This window comes from Drosophila nasuta, chromosome 2R (genome assembly GCF_023558535.2).
Source record: "Drosophila nasuta strain 15112-1781.00 chromosome 2R, ASM2355853v1, whole genome shotgun sequence".
In the NCBI taxonomy this organism is placed as follows: domain Eukaryota; kingdom Metazoa; phylum Arthropoda; class Insecta; order Diptera; family Drosophilidae; genus Drosophila; species Drosophila nasuta.
The window spans coordinates 23,546,026-23,569,936 of NC_083456.1; the positions used below are offsets into that span (position 1 = coordinate 23,546,026).

General features: G+C 43.3%; 14 protein-coding genes and 2 non-coding genes across 17 annotated transcripts in view; 7 read left to right on the top strand and 9 right to left on the bottom strand.

Moving 5' to 3' along the window:
• LOC132785544 (protein tincar) overlaps positions 1-694 on the bottom strand; it is a 72,978-nt gene extending 72,284 nt beyond the window's left edge. The window contains 1 exon segment of the mRNA XM_060791693.1: positions 399-694. The gene's annotated coding sequence lies outside the window, so the exon portion shown is untranslated.
• A 451-nt stretch (positions 695-1,145) lies between these two features.
• Positions 1,146-2,952, top strand: LOC132784548 (chitobiosyldiphosphodolichol beta-mannosyltransferase). The gene is made up of 3 exons (XM_060790230.1): positions 1,146-1,855; positions 1,916-2,485; positions 2,551-2,952. Exons 1-3 carry the CDS (start codon positions 1,293-1,295, stop codon positions 2,768-2,770), a joined length of 1,353 nt encoding a protein of 450 aa, XP_060646213.1. The 5' UTR covers positions 1,146-1,292; the 3' UTR covers positions 2,771-2,952.
• LOC132784552 (uncharacterized) lies at positions 2,796-3,749 on the bottom strand. Its single transcript, XM_060790235.1, has 2 exons — positions 3,414-3,749; positions 2,796-3,340 (listed from the first exon to the last, which is right to left on the bottom strand). The coding sequence occupies exons 1-2, from the start codon at positions 3,611-3,613 to the stop codon at positions 3,025-3,027; spliced, it is 516 nt and encodes a 171-aa protein (XP_060646218.1). The 5' UTR covers positions 3,614-3,749; the 3' UTR covers positions 2,796-3,024.
• Positions 3,750-5,265: 1,516 nt separating this feature from the next.
• LOC132784551 (uncharacterized) lies at positions 5,266-6,106 on the bottom strand. The gene is made up of 2 exons (XM_060790234.1): positions 5,792-6,106; positions 5,266-5,731 (listed from the first exon to the last, which is right to left on the bottom strand). Exons 1-2 carry the CDS (start codon positions 5,992-5,994, stop codon positions 5,416-5,418), a joined length of 519 nt encoding a protein of 172 aa, XP_060646217.1. The 5' UTR covers positions 5,995-6,106; the 3' UTR covers positions 5,266-5,415.
• A 287-nt stretch (positions 6,107-6,393) lies between these two features.
• On the top strand, positions 6,394-8,431 carry LOC132784549 (arfaptin-2). Its single transcript, XM_060790231.1, has 5 exons — positions 6,394-6,924; positions 7,227-7,746; positions 7,807-7,975; positions 8,038-8,145; positions 8,206-8,431. Exons 1-5 carry the CDS (start codon positions 6,720-6,722, stop codon positions 8,248-8,250), a joined length of 1,047 nt encoding a protein of 348 aa, XP_060646214.1. The 5' UTR covers positions 6,394-6,719; the 3' UTR covers positions 8,251-8,431.
• Positions 8,432-8,748: 317 nt separating this feature from the next.
• On the bottom strand, positions 8,749-9,336 carry LOC132784553 (diphthamide biosynthesis protein 3). Its single transcript, XM_060790236.1, has 3 exons — positions 9,137-9,336; positions 8,999-9,073; positions 8,749-8,930 (listed from the first exon to the last, which is right to left on the bottom strand). Exons 1-3 carry the CDS (start codon positions 9,242-9,244, stop codon positions 8,853-8,855), a joined length of 261 nt encoding a protein of 86 aa, XP_060646219.1. The 5' UTR covers positions 9,245-9,336; the 3' UTR covers positions 8,749-8,852.
• A 51-nt stretch (positions 9,337-9,387) lies between these two features.
• LOC132784550 (dnaJ homolog subfamily C member 17) lies at positions 9,388-10,542 on the top strand. The gene has a single exon (XM_060790233.1). It carries the CDS (start codon positions 9,464-9,466, stop codon positions 10,379-10,381), a length of 918 nt encoding a protein of 305 aa, XP_060646216.1. The 5' UTR covers positions 9,388-9,463; the 3' UTR covers positions 10,382-10,542.
• A 376-nt stretch (positions 10,543-10,918) lies between these two features.
• LOC132785010 (GRIP and coiled-coil domain-containing protein 1) lies at positions 10,919-13,400 on the top strand. The gene is made up of 3 exons (XM_060790962.1): positions 10,919-11,243; positions 11,298-13,104; positions 13,158-13,400. The coding sequence occupies exons 1-3, from the start codon at positions 11,162-11,164 to the stop codon at positions 13,336-13,338; spliced, it is 2,070 nt and encodes a 689-aa protein (XP_060646945.1). The 5' UTR covers positions 10,919-11,161; the 3' UTR covers positions 13,339-13,400.
• On the bottom strand, positions 13,364-14,908 carry LOC132785011 (protein arginine methyltransferase NDUFAF7 homolog, mitochondrial). The gene is given in 3 exon segments (XM_060790963.1): positions 13,364-14,384; positions 14,439-14,621; positions 14,623-14,908. Coding segments are annotated over 3 exon segments (1,329 nt in total). The 5' UTR covers positions 14,776-14,908; the 3' UTR covers positions 13,364-13,391.
• Positions 14,909-15,639: 731 nt separating this feature from the next.
• On the bottom strand, positions 15,640-16,652 carry LOC132787765 (antigen 5 like allergen Cul n 1-like). The gene is made up of 2 exons (XM_060795049.1): positions 16,488-16,652; positions 15,640-16,429 (listed from the first exon to the last, which is right to left on the bottom strand). The coding sequence occupies exons 1-2, from the start codon at positions 16,608-16,610 to the stop codon at positions 15,755-15,757; spliced, it is 798 nt and encodes a 265-aa protein (XP_060651032.1). The 5' UTR covers positions 16,611-16,652; the 3' UTR covers positions 15,640-15,754.
• Positions 16,653-16,860: 208 nt separating this feature from the next.
• Positions 16,861-17,874, top strand: LOC132785159 (antigen 5 like allergen Cul n 1-like; the record flags this gene model as incomplete). The annotated part of the gene is made up of 2 exons (XM_060791152.1): positions 16,861-17,034; positions 17,091-17,874. Coding segments are annotated over 2 exons (849 nt in total), but the record flags the coding sequence as incomplete, so codon positions are not given.
• A 227-nt stretch (positions 17,875-18,101) lies between these two features.
• On the bottom strand, positions 18,102-21,127 carry LOC132787763 (large ribosomal subunit protein uL3). 2 transcript variants are annotated; one of them, XM_060795046.1, is made up of 6 exons: positions 21,017-21,124; positions 20,544-20,736; positions 20,178-20,346; positions 19,510-19,648; positions 18,809-19,198; positions 18,102-18,586 (listed from the first exon to the last, which is right to left on the bottom strand). In XM_060795046.1, exons 1-6 carry the CDS (start codon positions 21,017-21,019, stop codon positions 18,230-18,232), a joined length of 1,251 nt encoding a protein of 416 aa, XP_060651029.1. In that variant the 5' UTR covers positions 21,020-21,124; the 3' UTR covers positions 18,102-18,229. The 2 variants fall into 2 exon arrangements, with proteins under 2 accessions (XP_060651029.1, XP_060651030.1); XM_060795047.1 differs by lacking the exons at positions 18,102-18,586; positions 18,809-19,198; positions 19,510-19,648 and adding an exon at positions 19,698-19,920 and having other exon boundaries at positions 21,017-21,127.
• LOC132787905 (small nucleolar RNA U83) lies at positions 20,005-20,089 on the bottom strand. Its single transcript, XR_009632602.1, has one exon. It is a non-coding gene; the product is annotated as a small nucleolar RNA U83 (small nucleolar RNA).
• On the bottom strand, positions 20,417-20,496 carry LOC132787901 (small nucleolar RNA U43). The gene has a single exon (XR_009632600.1). It is a non-coding gene; the product is annotated as a small nucleolar RNA U43 (small nucleolar RNA).
• Positions 21,128-21,278: 151 nt separating the features above from the next.
• On the top strand, positions 21,279-22,595 carry LOC132787764 (nucleoporin Nup37). Its single transcript, XM_060795048.1, is given in 4 exon segments — positions 21,279-21,574; positions 21,576-21,605; positions 21,666-22,074; positions 22,133-22,595. Coding segments are annotated over 4 exon segments (969 nt in total). The 5' UTR covers positions 21,279-21,460; the 3' UTR covers positions 22,549-22,595.
• Positions 22,596-22,666: 71 nt separating this feature from the next.
• LOC132787766 (mediator of RNA polymerase II transcription subunit 7) lies at positions 22,667-23,857 on the top strand. Its single transcript, XM_060795050.1, has 2 exons — positions 22,667-23,104; positions 23,417-23,857. Exons 1-2 carry the CDS (start codon positions 22,775-22,777, stop codon positions 23,744-23,746), a joined length of 660 nt encoding a protein of 219 aa, XP_060651033.1. The 5' UTR covers positions 22,667-22,774; the 3' UTR covers positions 23,747-23,857.
• Positions 23,858-23,911: the final 54 nt, after the last annotated feature.

Sequence of the window (23,911 nt, forward strand, 5' to 3'; positions counted from 1 at the left end):
GACAAAATTTTGTACCTTATGCGGAAATTGTTGAAAAAAAAACATAGTACTGCATTCTTTATTGGTCAGAAATAACCGATGGCAAATATGGAAAAATTTATATTCAAAATTGCACACACTCATACACATTCTAGTAGACGCAGTAAATTGTAATTTTTGTGCTAGTACGTCTAACAGAATTTCGACACAGACACTTTCGCACACACACACTCCCACGCACACACACACAGCGACGGCGCCAACCTGTACTCTTGTGGATGGAAGGAGTGAACGGGTGGGGGGCTAATGGTGGTGGAATTGTTGTTGTGATTTAGGCGGCAGCTTTTTGTTTTGCCGGCGAAAATGCAGATAAGGCAGAATACCAAAACAAAATGCGTATTTATGGTCCATTCACTTACCGGCAAATTTGCCGCATACAAAATACAGCAACAAATACTGTCTGTGTGTTTTTAGCAGACAGATCCAACCTGCCGCCTAAGTACTTGTCTTATTTATTTTATTTTTTTTTAACCACACACTTGACACTTTTGCATTTCTTGAGCATTGGTTTTGCTGTGCATTTTTATAGGGTATTCAGTAAATAATATTCACCACGCACACACTTGCAACACACAGTTGGGACACCTTATTAAACACACACGCACAATACAATCAACGGTTAAACGACTTGCCGCGAAACGTCCGAGCGTGTCAACATTGAACCAACATTTGAAGTATTGAAGGAAATGCTCTTAACATTCAACTGCATGCATTGCTGTTAACTGTTAACAGACTGTAAACGGCTCACTACCGACTGGTTTGACTCATCTGAACTGTTAACCTAATGTTAAACAGAATGGTCACACAATTTGTAGCCAACAGCTGTTGCTCGTTCAATTTCTAATGCTTTTACAGTTTTATTGGTTCACAATAAAATGATAATTATGCCAAAAATTTAATTTCAGTTAAGTAACTACCCTATTTATTAAATAAGATCTGTAATTTCATATGAAATCGATGCAATCGAACATGAGTTCAAGAAGTGGCGCCATTTGTCACGAATGTTTGCAACACTGTCCCACACCTAACAAAATATGACCAAAGCAAGCTTGGTATATTTGCCTCAAAAATTAGTATTTTTTGAAAATGCAAGCCGCGGTCACGCTGTTGCCCAGCAACAAAAAAAGGTTGCAACGGAGATTTAACGACTCAATCAATGTACACATCACACGGCTACCACTATATTGAGAAACAAGTGCGGAATATAATCAAAATACATTAGGCACTCGAAAAAACACACACCGCGCACAGGCATGGCGGAGCGTCAGCTGAAGAAACGCAACGCTTGCGTCATTGTACTGGGCGACATTGGACGCAGTCCACGTATGCAATACCATACCCAAAGTCTGCTTGAAGACAATTACAATGTGGACATTATTGGCTACCTGGAGACACGTCCCCTCGACGCCTTAACAGTCGCCCAGCCCAAGTGCAAAATACACGAGCTACCCGCGGTGCCAGTGACAAATCTAACGCCCAAACTCAAGCTGCTCTTCAAGGCGATCTGGCAAACGTTGAGTCTGCTCATTGCATTGATCTCCATACCGCGTCCCAATTTTCTGCTTGTCCAGAATCCACCCGGCATTCCCACACTAGTCGTTTGCTACTTGTACTGCGCTCTGACGCGTACCAAACTTGCCATCGATTGGCACAATTACACATACACTGTGCTCGCTATGGGCATGGCTGGTGGCGAACAGAGTCGCCTCAGCCGGCTGACGAAGCGTCTGGAGCGCTACTTTGGCTCCAAGGCGCACACACACTTCTGTGTCACAAAGGCTATGAAGGAGGATTTGCAGCGGAACTGGAATATTGGGTAAGCGGTGCCCAACTCTCTCCTTGCTCTCTAACTAATCTTATTTAAGTTTCCTTACAGGCCAGTTACTGTGCTTTATGATCGTGCACCTACCCAATTCCATCCCATTGAGCTCGCCCAAAAGCACGACCTGTTCATGAAGCTATCCAAAGATTATGCGCAGTTCATGCCCCAATGCTATGCGGATCTCAAGCAGTCCGGCGTACTCGAGTCCACAGCACTCACCCAAAAGATGGCCAATGGCAGCGTGCTGTATAAGCCACAAAGGCAAGCCGTTCTTGTCTCCAGCACCAGCTGGACACCCGACGAGGATTTTGGCATACTGTTACAAGCTCTTGAGTCGTATGAGCGCATTGCGCTGGAACAGCCGCAGCTCTATCCCACATTGTTGTGCATCATCACGGGCAAGGGCCCGCAGAAGGCGCATTATGAGGCGCAGATAGCGAAGTTGCAGTGGCAAAAGGTGTCTATTGTGACGCCCTGGCTGGAGCCCGAAGATTATCCCAGCATTTTAGCTAGTGCTGATCTGGGTGTCTGTCTGCACTGGAGCACAAGTGGCTTGGATCTGCCCATGAAGGTGGTGGACATGTTTGGCAGTGGATTACCAGTCTGCGCCTACAACTTCAAGTGGTAAGCATTAATTCGTTCGTTTCGATTTCCTGCATTTTGATATTAATCTCGCTCTCTCTTTGCAGTTTGGATGAGTTGGTGAAACATGGCGAGAATGGCTTTGTGTTCAGCGATCATCAGGAACTTGCCGAGCAGCTGCGCATTTGGTTCGAGAACTTCCCCAACAATCCGAGCATCATCGAGACACGCAGTCGTTTTGGACGCAGTTTGCAAGAGTTCCAAGAGCTGCGTTGGCGCGAGAATTGGAAACAACACGCGGCTCCCGTTCTGGAAGCATTTCTTTAAGGATTTAACGAGACGACAGACAACATGAAGTAAAAACTGTGGCTGCATTTTATTGATAAACTCTACTACAAGAAGGCACTTAACCTATTGCTGTTTATAGTTTCTATATGTATAGTATATTCTATGAATCAAATTTGTGCCGCTTCATCTAGTAGCTTAATAATAAATGTTTGTTTTTATAGTACTCAGAATTACAATGATATATCATTTAATTTATCGATATTGCTTCAATTGTCATTGTTTTCAGATCCTTTTTACAATTGCCTGACGCACACAGGACATGTCGTGTAGTTATTCTTTTTGTAGTTGCTCAAGCAACTGCTGTGCAAGGCGTGCTCACACTTCAGATACTCCATGGTATCCTCCTGCATTGGTTCACAGCAAATCGCGCAATCCTCGCCTGGCAAATCGATGCGTATCACCAACTGATTGCAATACGGGCACTGACGACGCCACATGCGATATTCCTGGAAACAGGGAGACTCGTGCAGGGCGTGACCACAATGCATGCGGCGCATCGTCTCGTTAGTCATCACTTCGAGACACAAGATGCACTTGTCGCCGGTTCGGCTAACAATAATAGATAAATCAAACATTTGGAAACACTCTTCGAAATGCATTGACTAAAAGATTGTTTGCTCACTTTTCTCGCAGACGCTTTCTATTGCGTATATCCCCCTTCAGGCCATTGGGATCGAAGTTTGTGTTATCTTCATCGTCGTCTTGCCGTCTTCCTCTGTGTGTTTGATGGGGAGGCACGGGACTGGACATAGAAAAATAAACAGCTGCGGCTGCAGCAACGACTACGCAGCCAATGCCCACGACTAATTGTAAATAAACCATTTTCACAGTTCTATATTACTAATTAAGTGAAAGCGATATATGTATAATTTGTATTTTTGCACACAATACACAAAGAGCTGCAGATCTTTTGCCGAAAGTCCCCAATAAAGATATTGCGTTTGATGTTTTGCCATTCACAATAAGTGTTGCCACTCCGTTACATTGTCGCAGACGTCAGTGTTGCCTTGTTTTTTTTTTAATTCTAATGGAGTGCAGTGTGACCAAATGGTTGCTTTTGAACTGAAATGTTTTAAACAGCCTTTAACGTTTTTTTCTGGAAATATTTGATTAGACGCCTTTTAATGACTCCATGTTGAACACCAAAGTGATTTAACATATTGCAATTCATATGCTTTACAATAAGAATTATATTGGTTTGTGAATATCAGACTCAAGCCGTCGATTGATCATAATTGCCTAGCACACACAGGACATTTTCTGTAATAATTCCTTTTGTATTCGCTCAAACATTTGGTGTGCAGGGCGTGCTCACATTTTAAATATTCCATGGTATCCTTCTTCATTGGTTCACAACAAATGGCGCAAGCATCGCCTGGTAAATCTAAGCGTAGCACAAACTGCTCGCAATAGGGACAGAAACGCCGCAATTCACGATACTCATCAAAGCATGAAATATGAAGTGCATGGCCGCAATTCATGGTTTGCATCGTCTCATTGGTCATCACTTTGAGGCACAAGATGCACTTATCACCGGCATGACTAAAATAAATCGTGCATAAGAAATACTTTAAAATGCATTGGTAACAAGTTTTATCTCACTGTAAAGGCAGTTGATTCCCGTTGTCCATATCTCCCATAAAGCCATACGGGTCTATATCTGTGTAATCGTTGTCTTCATCATGTGTGTATGGTGGCATAAGGTTCGCGTTAGACATAACCAAATAAATTACTGTAACTGCAACTACAGCTACAATACCGAATCCGACTCCGACCGTAACTAAGAAGCAAACCATTTTCACACTTCCTAGCTCACAAGATTACCAGTTAAAAGGAACATTAATTTATAACTGTGAAACTCAGGAACACTACGATTGAGGATCGCTTTTTGAAAGTGCACATTCAATTGCGTTTCTTTTTTTCGCTATTCAAGGTGCGAGTGGCGATCGCAGTGTTGCTTTTTCCCAGTGTTACTTTTTCCCATGCACTTACCACGGGCATGACTAAAATATATCGCACTTTAAAATGCATTGGTAGCAAGTTTTATCTCTCTATATATGCAGTTGATTTCCGTTGTTCATATCTCCCACAAAGCTATGTCAGTGTTATCGTCGACTTCATCATAATAGTCTTGTTTGCCAATGTGTCATAGAAAAAAAAAATAATTGTAACTGTAACATCCGACTCCGACCGTAACTACGAAGCAAACCATTTTCACACTTCCCAGCTCACAAGATTACCAGTTAAAAGGATCTTATATTTATTACTGTGAAACTCAGAAACACCTACGATTGCCGATCACATTTTGAAAGTTCAATTATGTTTCTTCTTTTTGCCATTCGCAGAGATAGTAACTCAGTGTTGCTTTTTTTCCATTTGCACTTAAATGCAGTATGACCATATGTTCTGCATTTGATCACACACCGTTTGAAGCAGCATTTTATAATTTAAAAAAAACGGCATTACAGCTAAAATTTGTTTAAAATAGTTTATTACTTGCATTTAACTTTCAAGTTATGGCTACATATTATTCGATTTTTATAGTATTTAGAATATAGTATTTAGAATCTCAATGATATTAATTTATCTATTTTGTCAATATCATTTGAAACTTTGAATGTCCCTTATATTGCCTTGGAGCAAACGGGACACTTCTTGTTGGTGTTCCAGTTATTTGTTGTCAGACAATTTAAGTGAAAGGCATGCTCGCATTTGAGATACTTCATATTATACTCCTCCATTGGCTCATCACAAATGGCGCAGTTATCCCCTGGCAAATCGACGCGTAAAACAAGCTTTTCACAATAGGGACAGTCACGTCGTGACTGACGATAGTCCTCAAAGCAGGGAACATCATGAACTGCATGGCCACAATTCATGAAGCGCATTGTCTCCTTAATCATAACATGAGTGCATATCATACACTTATCATCAGGACGACTTAAATAAATGGTAAATTAAAAATACTCCAGAGTGCATTCTCAACAAGTATTCGCTTACCTGGGACGGTTTTCATTTTTCTTGCCCTTATCTTTCTTGATGACTGGGTTTTGATTATCATTATCGTCATTGTTTTGAAGTCGCCTTTCGCTACGATTTTGTTGGGGAAGCTCTGATTTGCGCTCCATCAAACACATTGCGGTAATTACAGTTGCAGCTACAGATATGAAGCCCATTGCAATCACAACAGTCCAGAAAACCATTTTCACAGTTATGTCACTATTTTTCGCCCTTTAAAGTGGTATTTATAATGATTATCGCACCTCGTCACCAAGACGTGAAGATCGTTTAGAAATCCCCTAAAAATTAATGCTTTGTTGGTTTTGCCATTCACAATAAGAGTTGCCACGCCGTTGCATTATCGCTGTGCTCGGTGTTGCTTGTTTTTGCGTATCTTAATTAATTCCAGTGTGGCCAAACGTTCTGTTTTGTAATATATATTGTTTAAAACGGTTTTAAGCTTAATTGTGAATTTACATGCCGTCATTTATGGTTGACCTTAATTTATGAAAGTCAAGTGCATTATTAAAACTTAATTGCAATGCACTAATGAATATTACTTCTAGTAGCAAAAAATGGTATTCTCCATAGACGTTAATTCGGCCACACTACACTTTTAATTCGATGCTTTTTCTCTGCTCAAAATAACTTTAATTTGCAATTACGGCTACACACTGGACCGTGCCACTTACATACATTGAAGTGCATAATAAATAAATAAATACAAAATAATACCAAACGCGGTATCTAAATTGTGATATTGTTGCGAGTGTAGAGAAGCGTATAAAGTGCTCGCCAAGTTGTCGCCAACCCCCTTTGCAGACCGACCGCAAGGAAAGCAAAAGTAATCAAACGATTTTTCTGCTGAAATTAAAGTGTATATTACTTACTCATCGATAAGATTCAAACGGTTGACGATAAAATAAAAATGACCGAACGCGAGCGCAGCATACATGAAATGCTCAAAGACACGCCATCCATGAATGACAGTTGCGGTGCCGTTCACACCGGCACCGAGGGCGTAAGCCTCGGTGGGGGCATCGGAGGGTTGAGCGGCAGCAGCAGCAGTCACAGTATTGGCGCTGCTATTCCATTGAATACGTCCAGCAATTTGCCATTGCGAAATCATTCAGGTAAGCAATTAATCAAATATCAATTTGCCTGTTTAAGTCGCAACTCAGTTTAAAACTACAACTACAATTGACTAAACTTAATATGTCGTTTGTGAGCCTTGTGTCTTCAATAAACATTAGTTGCAGAAATACCCTGTTTGTTTCATTCCCGTTCTATTGTTAATATACGCTTTTTAATAGTTGAAATTTGAAATTTTAAGCAATTCCTTTTAATTGTCCAAATCTTAACGTGTCACTTAAAAGATTTATATATATATATATGTATATCCTTCTATATTAAATTGCAAATCTATTTATTGCAGCGCCTACGACGCCCATGACAGCGACCACATCACAAACTGGCAACGGCTATCTAACATCCACAGACGGCAGCAGCAGCCTTATACGGACAAGCGCTTCCAAAATCGATAGCATCAAGAACTGGAGCATATCCACGTACAAGTGTACACGGCAAATAATGCTCGAGAAATTGGGTAAATCACAGCGAACCGTCGACTCGGAGCTGGAGGCGCAAATTGAACAATTGCGAGAGACTCAACGGAAATATTTGTCCATTTTACGCTTGACACGCGCGTTTAGTTCGCATTTTCAACATGTTGTGGTCACCCAACAATCGCTAGCCGATGCCTTTGCCGATCTGGCACAAAAGAATCCAGAATTACAAAAGGAGTTCATTTGCAATTCGGAGACACAACGAAATCTGACCAAAAATGGTGAACTACTCTTGAATGCATTGAACTTTTTCATCTCGTCGGTGAATACGCTGTGCAACAAGACCATTGATGACACCCTGCTGACGATACGACAATACGAAACGGCCAGGTAAATGTTGAAGTTGAAGTATATTATATATTGTTTACTAATTTTTCTGGTTTTATGTAGAATCGAATTCGATGCCTATCGCATGGACTTGGAGAATACGAAACCAGAGTTAACTCAAGCGGCGTCGACGCTGGAAGAAACGCAACGCAGCTATGCACATCATAAGGATCTCTACGAGAAGTTGCGAGGCGATGTTGCCATTAAAATGCAATTTCTCGACGAGAATCGCGTAAGTTGCTGACTCCTTATGGATGACGGAAACTTGATTAATTATGCATTATTTCTACGTAGATCAAAGTGATGCACAAGCAGCTCATCTTGTTGCACAATGCGATTGCCGCTTATTTCTCGGGCAATGCCATGGCACTGGAGAGCACTTTGAAACAGTTCAACATCAAGGTAAACTACAATTGCAATTAACTGTAAAGATTGCTTCTAACATTTCCAATTTGTCAACAGCTTAAATCACCGAATAACGTGAGCGGATCCTGGCTGGAACAGTAGTAGAAGAACATGCACATGACCCACAAAACACCAAGTATTATCCCCTGTAGCACATAAACCCCAATTTTTTCACCTACATGCCGGCATTTATGCATAATATTCCAAAACAAAACAAGCTGAATGAGCACGCTCTCTAAAACAAAGATAAAAAAATGCATGACTCGTAACAATATTAAAAAAAAAAATTGCTTATGTTTAAGTCGAATTCCTAATCTATAAGCAGAAAGTCAATATGAATTTAGAGATATGTATTTGTACTTATCGTTTTCACACTCTACTTCACAATAGTTCCTTGTGTTTCCAAAATTAACTAAACGAAATTTATCGTAATGGTCATTACTTAAACGATTCCTTAGTTTACAAATGCTGAGTGCAATATTATACATATACATATATATATATATTTTAATGTAATCCAATAGAGAAGCATATACACATATGGTTTCTCCTTCTAATCATTTTGTACATTTCACAAACAGAAACAAACTCGAAATAATGTATCATTTAAATTAATTGTTTACTAGTCAACGTATTATTTACATTAAAGGGAATTATACAAATAAAAGAAAAACTATTTAATTACACGAAATTAAATCGATAGCTTAGTTCTTCTCCAGCTTTAAATCGCTAAGTTTTTCGTTTAGCGCCGCTGACTCATCCTCCTCCGCCTTAAACATGTCCTGCAGCCGAAAAGGATCGACATTTAATGAATTAAACTTGTGCTGGGAATATTAATCTCTTCACTTACCGGATCATAAATGACCTTAACAATTAGAGAGCAGCTGGGACAAGTGGCCACCTCCTCGCCCTCCATCAGTTCCTCCTACCAAATACCAACAAGATAAATAAAAAATACAAATTTTAGCTAACGTCTCGTTCAGTTTACCTTGGATATTTGAAATCGATCGCCACACGGACAGGGATAATAATACATTTCCTCTTCTTCGTCGTACTCGAAATCCTCAATCTCCACTTCGTCGTGATATATGCTCATATTATATCCCTTAATTTCAACTGTGCATAATATAATGCGCGATTTAATCGTATCACAATGAACAACTCACGCCAATTGCGAGGCACACACGTTGTGGACAAATGGGACTGCCAACCCGCTGCAATGAACAGCTGATCAGGCAGCCAACCGACGCCGCACATTGTAAACAAATCGCTAAACGTTTGTTAGTCTATTCGCGATTTCATATCATTTGGAAATATGGCCAACAATACCAAGAAGTTTAGTGATGTGAATCTCTACGATCTGCTCGGGGTCTCCATTGAAGCTGAGCAGTCGGAAATACGCAAAGCGTATCGCAAACGTGCCCTCGACTGCCATCCGGATAAGAATCCCGATAATCCGCAGGCGGCCGAACGTTTCCATGAGCTGTCCAAGGCATTGGAAATCCTCAGCGATGCCACAGCTCGAGCCGCCTATGACAAAGTGCTAAAGGCGAAAAAAGCCGCCGAGTTGCGCACCAAACAGTTGGATAGCAAGCGTCAAAAGCTCAAGGAGGAATTGGAGCAACGTGAGCGTGCGGCGTTACACAAACTGCAGGCAGGACAGCCGTATAGCACAGTGCGGAAGAGTGATGAGGAAGTGCTGCAGGAGCAGATCGATCGACTGCGACGCGAGGGCTCCAAGCTGCTCGAGGAGGAACAACTGGCGATGCGGGAGCAGCTGAAGCGCAGCTACAACGAGCAACAACAGCGTCAACAAGCGCCAGCTGTATTTGATTCAGCACAGCATCGCATCAAGATCAAGTGGAAGGCGGACAAGACAAAGGAAGACAAGGACAATGGCGGCTATACGGAGCAGCAATTGATGCAATACCTTAAGAAATATGGCGATGTTGTGGCGCTGGTGATGAACACCAAAATACCTGGACGCGCCATGGTCGAGCTCAAGACTCGTGAAGCCTGCGACATGGTGTTGGCCTACGAGAAGGGAAATCCCGCGAATCCGCTGCACTTCAAATGGGTCACGCCGCCGGCGGAAGAAAAGGCGAAGGGAGCGGGAACAACAACCACATCAACATCCCGGGACTATGAGGATTTGGTAATGAGGAAACTGCGTCAGGCGGAGGAACGCAAGCGTTTAATTGCCCAAATGATGCAGGACGAGGGGGATGAGTAATCATCGTAGCTAGTCTATAATTTAATTTAAATGTAGCATACGTTTGTAGTAAATAATTCAATAAAAACAAGTTGGCAGCACTACCAACAGCTGACTGGCTGCTAGTACAAAACTAGAGAGTTGTATGTGCTGCAAGTGTAGTTTGTAACACCAAATTAAAGCAAATAACTTCATTGAATTTTAAAATAAATTTTTATGATTATTTAATTAAAAAATCATTTTCTAAAACATTAAGCTGAATTACTGCATACTATTTTAATTTATTTTTTAATGATATTTAATTTTGCAAATTTTTGAGCTGCTTAGCTGTGTATTAAAATAACCCAAAATTATTTTGTATAATACAACTCATCCTCATTTCAATTAAATTGCCAATAATTGCCTATTAAACTAAATAACTAACTTCGCTTTATATGATTACTTATTTTATAATCAAAATATTTAAAAAAAAAAAACTAATATCAAATTGGAAGGTTTCTAAATAAGGGGTGTTTAATTATCGATAATAATAAAAATAAGCATCAGACAAGGAAAATTGCTACTAACAAAATTCAAAATTTATTATTTACATTTTCGATCAAATTGAGTTGCCTATTAAAATGACGCATAGCCCACGCTTCGACCAATTATAGGGTATTTGGATGTCATTGCGAACCAGCTGTTTTTGCTGTTTGTCACTTTGTTAATTGAGTGTGCAAAAATGCCACGAGCGAAGAATTAAAAATAATTCAACATTCTCGCCAAATTATCGCAATTATTTCAATTTAGGATCGAGGCGAAATGGAGAAACGACAGCGAGAGCTGGAAGCGCTCGTGACCACACAGAAGGAGCAGCTATCGCGCTACGAGAAGCGACTCAAAGGTACTTTCTAAATGCATAATCAACTGATTTAATTAAATGCAATTCAAATTGCAGACGTGGTCACCGCCTACAAGGGACTTTTGAAAGAGAAGGAAGCACTCGAAACGAGCCTGGCAGCTCATGCTGAGGCCACCTCCAGCGTCGTCAAGGAGGCCACTCAACCCAGTGAAGACAGCGATGCTCCCGGTGCTGCTGCAACCGAAGCAGATGCTGCTGATGGCAGCGGTAGCGATGTCAATGTTGACAAGGGACAGCTGCAGACACAGATCATCACGCTGATGAACTCACTGGCCACGCTCTCGGCGGAAAAGTCGCGCATGGAAGCCTCATTCCAGGCGGACAAGAAGCAGCTGCGATCCCAGATTGCCCAAAAGGAGCAGAGCATACAGGAGCTGGTGGCCAGGGCGAAGGAACAGTCGCAGCGCGCCAAGAGCGATGTGGACGAGGTGAAGGCCAAGTGGATCATTGAGCGACAGGAGCGCGAAAAGGAGACCAACAATCAAATGATTATGTTACGTGAACTGCAAAAACTCTACGCGGACGAACGGCATCTCAAGGAGAACATCGAGATGCAGCTGAACAACTTCAAGACGCAATTCGCCAGCAACGAGGCAGAGAACAGTCGTCTGCGAGAACTGCAGCTGCAGCTGAAGGAGGCGCGTGCCCAGCTCAAGCAATTCCAGGTGAAGTCGGAGCAATCTTTGGCCGCTGCCACCGCCGCGGATAACAGCGCCCTGTTGCAACAGGTGCGCCAGGAGATGCAACAGCTGCAGGAACAGCATGCGGTGGCCATCAAGCAGGAGCAGCGTCGTGTGCTGCGCGCCGAGGAGCAGAGTCGTCGCCAAGCGGCGCTGCACGAGGATCGTGTGGCCAATTTGGAGGCACGTCTTGCCGAACTTAGCAGCTCGGTGGGCAACTACGATCGTCTGCGACAGCAGGATCAGGAGAACATTCATGCACTCAAGCAGCAGCTCCACGAATTGGAGCAATCGCATTCCCGCCAAGCGCCTGCGGTAGCTTTGCTAAGCGACAGCGATGCCGACATGGCCGGACTGGTGGATGAAATTGTGCGTCTCAAGCAGCTGCTAATCAAAGCCAATGCCCGCTCCGCACATCCACTCGATCTTAGCCATGTGCTGGGCAGCAATTCGACTGCCGCCACAGCCGACAGTCATGTGCATTGTGAGCAGCAGCTGCAGAGCTTGCAACAGTCGCTGGACTCGGCCAAGCAGCAGCGTCAGCAGCTGGAGCAAAAGACGCAGTTGCAGCAGACACACATCCAAACACTGCAGGACAAGGTGCAGGTGCTCAATCGCAACATAGACGAGGCGGAACAGGAGCTGAAGCAGCAGGCCGACAAAATGCGGCAAGCCCTGAAGCAGGAGCGTGCCAAGTGGCAGGAAGCGAAGGCAGAGCTAGAGAATGAGACGCGTTGCAAGCTGAATGAGCTGGAGCAGCTGTTGCAGAAGCAGCGCCAGAGATCGCTGCAGTTGCTCGACGAGAAGGAGCAGGAGATTAAGACACTGCAAACATCGTTCGAGGTCTTTCACAAACCGACTGCAACAACGCCACTCGAGGGCAACGAGCAGTTCAACTATTCGTCGGATGCCGACAGTGTTGAGGTGGAAGCTGCTGGTGAGTTGCGACAGCACAAGGTAAAGCCCAAAAAGCTGTCGATCAGTGAGAACTGCCATATGCTACACTATGCAAACGAATTGGCGCGCAAGGACATCGAGATTACAACGCTGCGCAAGTCCAAATACACGGCGGAGTCGACGCTTCGCAAGGCCATCCAGGACAAGGTGACAGCGCAGCAGGAGATGCACGAGAAGATCGAGTGCTTGGAGGAGCAAGTGGATAGGTGGGTTGACCACCCGAAAAGTGTCATTAAATCAATTGTTATTTCTATTGCAGACTGGAACGCTGCAAGACCCGCGAAGGCGCCAATTTGGAGTACCTGAAGAACGTCATCATCAGCTTCATTGTGACCCGCGATGCTGAGGGTAAACGTCACATGCTGAACGCCATCAGCGCTGTGCTGCAATTCACCAATTCGGAGATGACGACCATTAATGCCGCATTCCAAAAGAAATAGCGAAACACATTCAATTCAATCCGTGTATAACAAAGAAATTAATATATTGTAGCTTAACTGAATCCTGCCACTGGATATTTCTTTAGATAATCGTTGAGCACCGAGGGAAACATGGACAGAAACTTGAAGCGTGCGCCCATTTGTTTGGGATCTGTTAGCATCTCGTAACCCGACTTAATGAGCTCCTTGTTCTCGGGCAGTGCATTTGCTAGCAGCTGTTCCAATCGAACTTTTCCTTGCATGCGCTCCAGAAATTCGCCTTGCTGCACCGGTCCATAGCACTGGATGTGACCACGCGACTCGGCCACATGCTGCAACTGCTTAAAGTCCACATCCGCTGTCAGGTCAGCGGTGCCCGGCTCCAGCAGTGGTTCGTGAAGCGCATGCTGCTTGAAGCCACGAAACGTGTCCGTCTTCTCGCCCAAATGTCCGTAGTCCATGATGAGACCTACGCCGCCATGCTCCGCCAAACGTTGCGCCAGCAAATCCACATGACGTTCCGCTTCCAAAGAGTATTCCAAGCAGGTGCGTGTTTCATTCGGTAGTGGTTTAAACAAGCGTGAGACGGGTGTCTGTGATTTGGATATCACGTATCGAAACTCGGGCAGCAGCTTGGACTCTGGCTGCTCCACCACATCGATGAGCACCTCCTGCCACAACCCCTCGATCAGCTGCAACTTGTGGATAGGAAGCGCATCAAAGAACTCGTGCGCCAGCACCAGCGAGAAACCCGGCGGCACATCCTCCAACCGACTATGCCAATACGCCTTGATGCCCGTCGCTGTGGTGCCCACTTGATAGTGTGGCAACTGGGCATCCTCTGGCAGCTTCTGGTGTGTGTAACAGAAACGTTGCGCCTGCTGCAGACTCAGATACGGACTGATCTCGACCATATGCATGCTGAACTCGGCGCCCTGTTTGAATTTGGTCAACACCTTGAGTACATCACGTGCCAAAGTGCCGCGTCCCGGACCTAATTCAATCAGTTGAAAGGGCGACGGACTTCCAAGTTTGCGCCATTCACTTGCCAACCACACGCCCACCAGCTGCGAATATGGATTCAGTTACGATTCCTTGAATGCTGTGGAAACTTCTCTCACCTCTCCAAAGATTTGTGATATTTCAGGGGATGTGATAAAGTCACCTTCACGTCCAAATACATCACGATTCATATAATAACCGCCTTGGGGATTTGTGAGCACTTCACGCATATATTCGGCCACTGTGATGGGTCCCGTGGCCAGAATTCGGGCTCTCAGCTGTTTGCTGAGACTGATCTCGCCATGTGCGGGGGGATTCATTTGCCGCCGGCTTTGGCTGCGGTGTCTGCAACTCTTGACTCTTGGCCGCGGAAACAGCGCTCAAGTTTGGGCGCCGTACAGATTTGTAGCTGTAGCTGCGTCGGCTTCCAATTCGCAGCAGCGCTTCGCGTAACATTTTTTTTTGTTATCAAAAGTTGAACGGGAGCTGCCAAGCCGATGGTAAAAGAAGGCAACAGTGCAGCCAAGTACAAAAAGTCTGACAGTGCTGCCCTGCTACTCAAAGTATTTTACAGTGCTGCCCCGTTGATAGAAAAAGAATATACACTTGCAGCACTGCCAACTAGCATGTTTTGCATGTTTTATTTGGGTTAAAATTTTAAAAACCTTAATGGCCAACTGCTATATCGAATCAAAAATGCGTAATCGGAATTCACATTATTATATTTCCTATGAGTATGTAAAATCGAAATCAGCTAAAACACCCAATCAGCACCAGAGTAACAAGTTTTCAAAATCTTTTTACCTTTTAAACTCAACTCAAACTTAAACATAAAATATAGCTTGAAAAAAAAAACTTACCGGTGCCACTCTTTAGATATTCATCACACTTCACTCAGCATTTACTTATGCTTCTATTTCTCTCGCACTTACTGCACTTTTAAGGCAAAACTCTTTTTCAGGAAATTTGCCGGCCACATAAAAAAATGAATTCTCACTTCACTCGGCTGCTCTGTATATATTTTATATTAACTATATCACTTTTGCACGCCTATTAATTTAGTTGTAGAGTTTAGATTACCGAACATTTATTAATTTAAAAAAAAACACTTCGCGTTTTGCGACTAAAATTTTTTCAACCGCGCGTAGTCATTGTTAAAAGGAAACTATAAAGCTTTAAGCTCAGTGCTCAGAACCGATCGAAGCTCAGCTTTAATCTGCGCTTTGCCTGCTAGTGTAGGTTATCGATAAATTAAGCTTGCGCGCTTTAGTTCAAATTTGAATATAACAATCGATAAAGAAAAATAAAGTGGGAATCATATTTAATTTAATCATTGCCACTGGCAAATAAATGTTTGCATTCTTTATTATAATCAATTAGGCTTCAATATTACAAAATCGGTGACCAGCATTATTCCACAGTTAAATGACATCCATTAGAACAACCTGATGTCGGCCACAACCTTATCGTTGTCGTAGATTTCTTTGGCATAGCACAGATTGGGAAAATCGAAGGCGGCGCCATAGCGATTCCTGCATCCAGTGGTGGCCTTATCGCCAGGAGTGTACACAGGCTGTCCAATCACATTTGTGGTGGCAAAGTTGCAAGTGAACACAAAATGGTTATAGAAATCCCTAGAGAAACGCACAGCGGCACAGCCCAAATGGGTATTCTTCTCAGCAACGGCAATGGTAAACTTGGCCACATTCTTGTTGGTCAACTCCTCGGGGAAACTAGCCAGGATCTCGGGGGAAGCATTCGCACGCTCAGCGAACCATTTCTCAATCTGCTCCTTGATGATCTCCGCATCTGTGTACTCCGACTCGGCGCCACTGTAACTGAAGATGGCATTGTTCTGGCCAGCATAGGCAAAGCGCTCCGTGCTGCGGCACTTGTCGGGCAACGACTGGCAGGTCTTCACATTGAAGAGGGCCAGATGGGTGAGTTCCTCGCACCAAGTCATTTTGGCCATACGGACAGCTTTAGGAAGTCCCTCAATATTACCACCAGCTACGTTGTTGCGCAGTTCATTGAAAAGGGTTAGGATGAGCTTCTCATGTGGTTGAATGTTCACTTCTCGCACATCCTTGGGGCAGTCTTCGCTAAAGTTCTAAACAAGGAATGACATAGGGTGGAATGGTTGCGTTATATACGGGATTCCTACTTACTCCTTTGTTGTTGCAGGCAATATGCTTATCAAGGCAAGTGGGCAAGGCACAGTAGTCAATGGAGGCGACGAGACCAACCAATGCTGTGGTCAGCAGGAAAAAGGAAGTTACTTTGAAGCTCATGTTGAAACTTGCTTGTTGCTTTCCAAGTTGTAACTGATGAAGAGTTTCAAAGTGCCTTCATTTATACCCCAAACTGAGGCACACTTTCTACCCAGAAGTGACTCAATACGCAAGTGTTCCAGCGGATTAGAAAACAGACTTTGCCCAGAACTCTAATCAGCTGTGGAAAGTTTTAGCTGCAGTTGTATGTAAACAATTGTTGCAAGCTGTGTTTTGGAGCCAGGCACTGACCGGCCTATATAAATAACGACTTCTTCTCCAGAAAAGTCAGCAGTTGATTGTAAACTGTAGTGAAATCCACAACATCCTCTTTACAATGAAAGTGTTTCTTCTATTGGCTGCCTTGGCTGGAATCGCCTCCGCAATCGATTATTGTGCCTTGCCTACTTGCCTAGATAAACATATTGCCTGCAACAATAAAGGAGTGAGTATTAATGCCATTAATAACCAAGTAACGCCATCCCATCGTATCCCCCATAGAACTTTAGCGAAGACTGCCCCAAGGATGTCCGAGAAGTGAACATTCAACCACATGAGAAGCTCATCCTGACCCTTTTCAATGAACTGCGCAACAACGTAGCTGGTGGCAAGATTGAGGGACTCCCCAAAGCTGTCCGCATGGCCAAGATGACTTGGTGCGAGGAACTCACCCATCTGGCCCTCTTCAATGTGAAGACTTGCCAGTCGTTGCCCGACAAGTGTCGCAGCACGGAACGCTTTGCCTATGCTGGCCAGAACAATGCCATCTTCAGTTACAGTGGCGCCGAGTCGGAGTACACAGATGCGGAGATCATCAAGGAGCAGATTGAGAAATGGTTTGCTGAACGTGCGAATGCTTCCCCCGAGATCTTGGCTAGTTTCCCCGAGGAGTTGACCAACAAGAATGTGGCCAAGTTTACCATTGCCGTTGCTGAGAAGAACACCCATTTGGGCTGTGCCGCTGTGCGTTTCTCTAGGGATTTCTATAACCACTTTGTGTTCACTTGCAACTTTGCCACCACAAATGTGATTGGACAGCCTGTGTACACTCCTGGCGATAAGGCCACCACTGGATGCAGGAATCGCTATGGCGCCGCCTTCGATTTTCCCAATTTGTGCTATGCCAAGGAGATCTACGACAACGAGAAGGTTGTATCCGACATTAGGTTGTTCTAGAGATATGAAATTAACTTTCTTTAGACGGGCAATGATACAATGATGCGAAAAACGTTTGAAATGTAATACAAAGACTTGGATAATAATAAAATTGCAACAACAGATTCCATATGAATTGTTTAATGAAACAATTTTATGAGCTAAAATAAAGCGCCAGCAAAACTGAATCACAAAGTTGATATGCATAAATCATTTAGCAAATAATTAGCAGTTCCGTCTGCTTTTGACAGTCAACTAATGTTCCCAAGATTTCCTAATAAATGGGAGATTTTCGTACAAGTTCAACTTTTAAAACCCAGCTACAAGATAGTCGACTTTTATCCACATAAAAAGACATTTGTTAAGTTGTTATTAGCTTATTCAAAACCACATTTATTGATTACATTGACCATACCGCGATGGAAGCGGTAGAAAAGCCAACGAAACACCAAACAAGATTGTGTATTTTATGAAATTTTCGCCATTTAGGCGGTGGTTGCTGCGGTAGCAGCAGCGCTGGCGGTGGCAGCAGCCTCCTCCCTGAGGCGATCCTTCTTGAGGGGACCCATGAAGGCCAGTTTGTCGGCAGGAGTCTGGAAGCGACCATGACCCATCTTGGACGAGGTGTCGATGAACTTGAGCTTGATCTGTTCCAGAGCCGAACGCTTGGTGTGACGCAGCAGCGACTTGCGCAGAGTAATGACGCGCTTCTTGGAGCCAATGCAGCAGCCCTTGATCATGACGAAGTCGTTGTTGACCTCACCGTAGTGGGGGAAGCCACCCATGGGGGTGATGCTCTTGTCGGTCAGATCGTACTCAGTGGAGGCGTTGTTCTTGATGACCTGCAAAAGGAGAGTTGTCATTGATTAGTTGATTGAACAGCAAGAAAATCTATTGCAAATATGGGAGGGTTTAAACTGCTTTGTCAGTCCTATCATTATAAATATCACGGTTCATCAAGTTTTTTTTTATTTTTTCGATGTCGTTATATTAAATGGTTTTTATCATCACTGAGCAGTAAATAGGGAATAGTTAAAAAACGGGATATTATGACGTTTGCTTACCTTGCCGTCCTTGGTGTGGATGCCAGCACCAATGCGGTAGATCTTCTTGTTGATCTCGGTACGGTGGTGGTAACCCTTCTGACCAGCACGTGCCACGGTGGTGGACACACGAGATGGATGCCAAGCTCCAATACAGGCGACCTTGCGCAGACCCTTGTGCGTCTTGCGGGGCAGCTTCTTGGTGTGCCAACGCGAGGTGACACCCTTGAAACCCTTACCCTTGGTCACGCCAACGCAATCGATCATCTCATCCTGGCCGAACACATTGCTGACCTGGATGGGCTTCTCGAGGTGCTCACGAGCCCACTTGACCTTATCTTCGATGGAGCCACCGTTCAGCTGGATCTCCATGATGTGAGCCTTCTTTTGGCGTTGCTTGATCAGACGGATCTGTATGAAAGAAGATAATAGAATTTGATTAGCAAACCAAGTTATTAAGTAATAATGTTGGGACTGTGCGTGATATGGTTTAACCGAGCGATCATCGCCTGAGCGGCTGCGCACCGTTACTGGAATATATCAAACATCGCCACCCGAAGGGCAATTTGATCTGCGACGTTGCATCCATGAACCGTGCATTGAGGACACAGCGCGAATGCTTTTTAGGCCAGGCGCACCGATCACACCGAGGTGCAATCGGCGCAACAAGTCCAAGGACGTCGCGCGGTGAAATATAATGAAAGATCAAAATGAGAAATTACCTGCGAGTGGGCAATGATGCGGATGACCTTGCAGTAACGCAGCATCTTACGGAAATCGTTCTCGATGCTCTTCTTGCCGAGATCATCGGTCCACTTCTTGCTGGCCTTGGTGAAAGCCTTCTTCTTCTCGCTGTTACACCTGATTAATTGAACGAGTTGTGTTTTTTTGATTTGTAATTAATATACAGCATCACTCTGAAGTCCAATCGAAGCCAAGCTAAAGTCTGTGCGGGGCGAGATAAAACCGGGAAGCGCACCTCATCGCAACATATCTATCGAATGGCGAGCGGAGATGGCATCTTCCATGACGTGATCACTCATCAATTGGCCACAAATGTTGCCAAATGTGCCAAAGCAGCTCACACGACTTGCATTGATTTTAAAAGCTCTCTCAGCGAACTGATCCAAGAACTTTATAGTTTTCGATTGTCATTTAGTAAAAATGTAACATGAATTTCATGAGCGGCACACACACGTGGTTTGCTGGCATAAACTGTGATCAGAAGGAAGGCAGCAGAGATGGTAAAAGGCTTTTCAACAGTGTTTTTTGCTCATTCAGATACCATCTTATCATCATCCAGCAGTTATGCAGCAGCCAATCAAAATAGACTTCAAACCACGTGCGCGCCTCGACCAAAAAACAAAATGGCGTCTCATAGGATACATACCAGTTCTTATAGAAGCGACGACGGCACTCCTCGGACAGATGCTGAGCCCAAACATTGACCAGAGCACGCAGACCGAATGGAGTCTCGATGTAGCCGACGGCACCAACAACAATCATTGGTGGCGTCTCCAAGACGGTAACGGCCTCAACGACCTCCTTCTTGTTGATCTCTGCAAAATGCAATTAAGGTTAGGTTAGCACGTGTTTTCAAAACATTACAAATCTGTTTTTTTTTAATGGCATATCAGTCCGCCCTAGTAAGTATTAATCACGGTTGATCATTGTGTTCTAACCATAAAATTTTACTTTTTTCTCATCATGAAAATTAACAAGTCTTTTTTTGATATATAGAAATGAGGATACTCACTTGAACCAGGACGATCCGCCTCACGCACAACGTGGGTCATACCGGCCTTGTAGCCGATGAAGCAAGTCATATGGACAGGCTTGCTGGCATCATCCTTGGGGAAAGCCTTAACCTTACCACGGTGGCGAGCTGAGCGCTTCTTGGGGTAGAAGGCCATGGAGCCATGACGGGGTGCTGAGAATTTACGATGAGACTGTAATTAAACAAATGTGAAAGCTGCATTATTAATCTGACAATCTCGCATTTCGTTGCACTTTTTTTTTAGGTTATGTTGAATTTTACATTTGAACTGCATTACACGTGAGCGATATGAAAAAACTCTTAATCAGCTTTAGCACCAAGTTGAATACTTTAGTTTACTTTTCTAACGTATTGCACTTTATTTTTGTTATTATATTTTAAACACCAATGCCCAAAATAAATTTTGGAGATATCTTTTGGATATTTTATCTATCTCGCGGAGAGAAACTTACCATGACGTCCGTTCGCTTCAGACGTTGAAACAAAAAAGAAAGGAAGTGACTGCGTAAAACGTGAAGTCGGCTTCGTTGCCGACGTATAGGGCTGCCAACCTAATTCAATTGCTTTAAGTTGACACCGCTTTTCGAAAATTAGTGTTGTAAAATCGGAATAGGCGGGATGGCATTGTGACCAATTATTTATATTAATTAATTTGATATATAGAAAATAGAAACTAATGTATCAAAAATAAATAATTTAAAATTATTTATTTATTCCGCCTGTAAAAAGCAATTGATGAAGTATTTATAGTATTTTAAACCTTTCAGTTATTAGTATGCTATTTATTGTTCAAAAGTATCGGTGTTTTTATCGCCGTGTGGTAACGCTGTAAACAACATATTGGCGCCCGGCGTTTGTTGCGTTTTTGCAATTTGTTATTAAAAAAGTAAATTAAAATGCGCACATCTACAGAACCGGACCACACGGTCTTGATGAATGAGTCTATCAGTTGCTATGAAATATGTTCCAATGACTTTGCATACAACCTACTTTGCGTGGCTCAAAAAAGAGCATCTCTCGCTGATTCTGATAAGTTTGCCGGTGAGTTATAAATTCCAAATTAAACAAAATCACAATATTAAAAAGGTGTAAAATACATAGGAGGAGAGCGGCGAGTTTATGTGGAACCATGTGCAAGATCTAGAGATCATGGAGAAGAATCCACGTTGCCATGCGATCGCCTTCTCACCAGATACCTCGCTGAACACCACGCCAAACAAAGTCTCGATTTGTGCTGCTCTCGGCAACTGTGACATCAAACTGTTCCACACCGACCTGAATCAGTACAGCAGTGTCCACAATCTGAAGGGACACACCGATTACGTCAATGATATTGCCTGGGTTTGTGATGGTGAGCTGCTTGCTTCTGTCAGCGATGATTACTCCTGCAGGTTTTGGAATATTTCATCCGATTTGGAAAACATCATAACATACTATCTGACATCGGCGGGCATGTCCGTGAAAACGCATCCTGAGGATCCCAACAAAGTGCTCATAGCTGAAAAACGTGGTATGTTTATGCTAATAATGCAAACTAACAATACCCAAGCACTGCTTTTGTCTTTCAGGTGTTGTCCATTTATATAATGTGCGCAGCAAGCAGACAGTTGTGTCTGTCGAATCCCCAAAGTTTCCATTGATGTCTGCCGATTGGGCCAACAGCAATCGTTTGTTTGTCACCGCAATTGCAGGAGGAGACATTGTCAGTTGGGATCTGAGTCGCCCATTTATGCCCGTTGATGTGAAGCAGGTGCACGAGGATGGTGGACGCGTTGTGCGTTTCTCACCCGGCAGCTCTGAGATTGCCATGGCCAGCATAGGACGTCCGGATCTTACTTTGAAAGTGTTTTTGGCCAAATCGACAGTTCCGCTGATCGAGGCGGCTCTTAAAACATATGGCGGTCTCGCTTGGCATCATCGCTTGCCGTATATAAGTGCGGCGTCGGATAGAAAATTGTATTTTTGGAAGGTGCAAATCAAATAAGCTATTTAAATATGTGTATTATTTCTAATAAAAGATTTTGTTTGTAACTGCTGCATTTCATTATTTGCTTCAATTAAGTGTTTGGTATATTTACTTCGGGTATATTTTAATTCAATCAGCAACGGTCACACTTGGATCAGTTGCCATTTGTTGCGGACCACAAACAAAACAAAATTCGCAAATATTGCAAGTTAACAAGGATTTATATAAACGCTAAAGCCAAACCATGTCGAATGCAGAGACTCAAGTGTCCAGTTTGCCGATGCCACCAGAGCGTTACATCAGCAACTATACTGAGGAGAACATACGACGCAATCGAGCACCGCGTCCGCCGCCACCACCTTCCCAACATGAAGTTTATAGCATGTTTGGCATACAGTATAACAACGACGAGATGATACGCTCTCTGGAGTCTCAGAACATTAAGCGTTTAATACCCATACATTTCGATCGACGCAAGGAACTAAAGAAACTCAATCATTCGCTGCTTGTCAACTTTTTGGATCTCATAGACTTTCTCATACTGAATCCCGACAGTCCAAGGCGGACAGAGAAGGTAAAGTGAGCCCTACTTTTTGTTTACCCTTCACTGTTAGCTATCATTGGTAGCTAACTGGAAATGCGTATAACAGACCGACGCAGTGCTACATTTAACAGCACTGTTATTTGGCATTCTACTGCGTAGCCATGTTAATGTTAATGTACTGCTAACAATAGTTTTCGACTTCTGAAAGTGCAGCAGCATAAAATTGGGCATTTTTTTTTTACTAAAATGATTTCTGAAAATGGAAAGCGCGTATATCACAATAATGTAGACTGTAGTTTTCTTGATTGTTTATAAAAAATAACAAAGTTTGTTTTTTTGCAGATTGACGATCTGAGTTTGCTGTTTGTCAACATGCATCATCTGCTCAATGAGTTCAGACCACATCAAGCGCGTGAAACATTACGAGTCATGATGGAAATGCAGAAGCGTCAACGTGTTGAGACAGCCTCGCGTTTTCAGAAGCATTTGGAGAAAGTACGTGAGATTGTCAACACTGCTTTCTCTGCGTTGCCAACACTTTTCGACGAGGACGATGGCTCAGCCAAGATCAAAATGGAAGTTGATCCCTTGGAGTCGAATGCAGCGGCCAAAAATGATCCCAGCTATCAGCATGATCGTGTAATGTGCAAACTCGTGGATGTCCTCGACTAGACAGAATATCCGAAAAATTTTCAGAATTATGATTAGTCTACCATCTATTATATACCATTATTCTAACTAAATATAAGATAAGCAATAAATTTGTAAACATTTTATAACATACGTTACGCATGTCAGCATGTCATTTAAGATTAACTGAGGAACTCCTAAAGATTA

Excerpts from the sequence above, each read along its gene's own strand:
- LOC132784548 (XM_060790230.1), top strand. The coding sequence starts at position 1,293 with ATGGCGGAGCGTCAGCTGAAGAAACGCAACGCTTGCGTCATTGTACTG. Across the intron at positions 1,856-1,915 it reads CAGCGGAACTGGAATATTGG|GCCAGTTACTGTGCTTTATG; the intron begins GTAAGCGGTGCC and ends GTTTCCTTACAG. Across the intron at positions 2,486-2,550 it reads TGCGCCTACAACTTCAAGTG|TTTGGATGAGTTGGTGAAAC; the intron begins GTAAGCATTAAT and ends CTCTCTTTGCAG.
- LOC132784552 (XM_060790235.1), bottom strand. The coding sequence starts at position 3,613 with ATGGTTTATTTACAATTAGTCGTGGGCATTGGCTGCGTAGTCGTTGCT. Across the intron at positions 3,341-3,413 it reads AGAAAGCGTCTGCGAGAAAA|CCGAACCGGCGACAAGTGCA; the intron begins GTGAGCAAACAA and ends TATTATTGTTAG.
- LOC132784551 (XM_060790234.1), bottom strand. The coding sequence starts at position 5,994 with ATGGTTTTCTGGACTGTTGTGATTGCAATGGGCTTCATATCTGTAGCT. Across the intron at positions 5,732-5,791 it reads AAAAATGAAAACCGTCCCAG|TCGTCCTGATGATAAGTGTA; the intron begins GTAAGCGAATAC and ends CATTTATTTAAG.
- LOC132784549 (XM_060790231.1), top strand. The coding sequence starts at position 6,720 with ATGACCGAACGCGAGCGCAGCATACATGAAATGCTCAAAGACACGCCA. Across the intron at positions 7,747-7,806 it reads CGACAATACGAAACGGCCAG|AATCGAATTCGATGCCTATC; the intron begins GTAAATGTTGAA and ends GGTTTTATGTAG. Across the intron at positions 7,976-8,037 it reads AATTTCTCGACGAGAATCGC|ATCAAAGTGATGCACAAGCA; the intron begins GTAAGTTGCTGA and ends ATTTCTACGTAG.
- LOC132784553 (XM_060790236.1), bottom strand. The coding sequence starts at position 9,244 with ATGAGCATATATCACGACGAAGTGGAGATTGAGGATTTCGAGTACGAC. Across the intron at positions 9,074-9,136 it reads ATCGATTTCAAATATCCAAG|GAGGAACTGATGGAGGGCGA; the intron begins GTAAACTGAACG and ends GGTATTTGGTAG. Across the intron at positions 8,931-8,998 it reads TTAAGGTCATTTATGATCCG|GACATGTTTAAGGCGGAGGA; the intron begins GTAAGTGAAGAG and ends TTTCGGCTGCAG.
- LOC132784550 (XM_060790233.1), top strand. The coding sequence starts at position 9,464 with ATGGCCAACAATACCAAGAAGTTTAGTGATGTGAATCTCTACGATCTG.
- LOC132785010 (XM_060790962.1), top strand. The coding sequence starts at position 11,162 with ATGGAGAAACGACAGCGAGAGCTGGAAGCGCTCGTGACCACACAGAAG. Across the intron at positions 11,244-11,297 it reads CTACGAGAAGCGACTCAAAG|ACGTGGTCACCGCCTACAAG; the intron begins GTACTTTCTAAA and ends TTCAAATTGCAG. Across the intron at positions 13,105-13,157 it reads TTGGAGGAGCAAGTGGATAG|ACTGGAACGCTGCAAGACCC; the intron begins GTGGGTTGACCA and ends TTTCTATTGCAG.
- LOC132787765 (XM_060795049.1), bottom strand. The coding sequence starts at position 16,610 with ATGAGCTTCAAAGTAACTTCCTTTTTCCTGCTGACCACAGCATTGGTT. Across the intron at positions 16,430-16,487 it reads TTGCCTGCAACAACAAAGGA|AACTTTAGCGAAGACTGCCC; the intron begins GTAAGTAGGAAT and ends TTCCTTGTTTAG.
- LOC132787763 (XM_060795046.1), bottom strand. Across the intron at positions 20,347-20,543 it reads GGCGGATCGTCCTGGTTCAA|AGATCAACAAGAAGGAGGTC; the intron begins GTGAGTATCCTC and ends TGCATTTTGCAG. Across the intron at positions 19,199-19,509 it reads GCATCATTGCCCACTCGCAG|ATCCGTCTGATCAAGCAACG; the intron begins GTAATTTCTCAT and ends TCTTTCATACAG.
- LOC132787766 (XM_060795050.1), top strand. The coding sequence starts at position 22,775 with ATGTCGAATGCAGAGACTCAAGTGTCCAGTTTGCCGATGCCACCAGAG. Across the intron at positions 23,105-23,416 it reads GTCCAAGGCGGACAGAGAAG|ATTGACGATCTGAGTTTGCT; the intron begins GTAAAGTGAGCC and ends GTTTTTTTGCAG.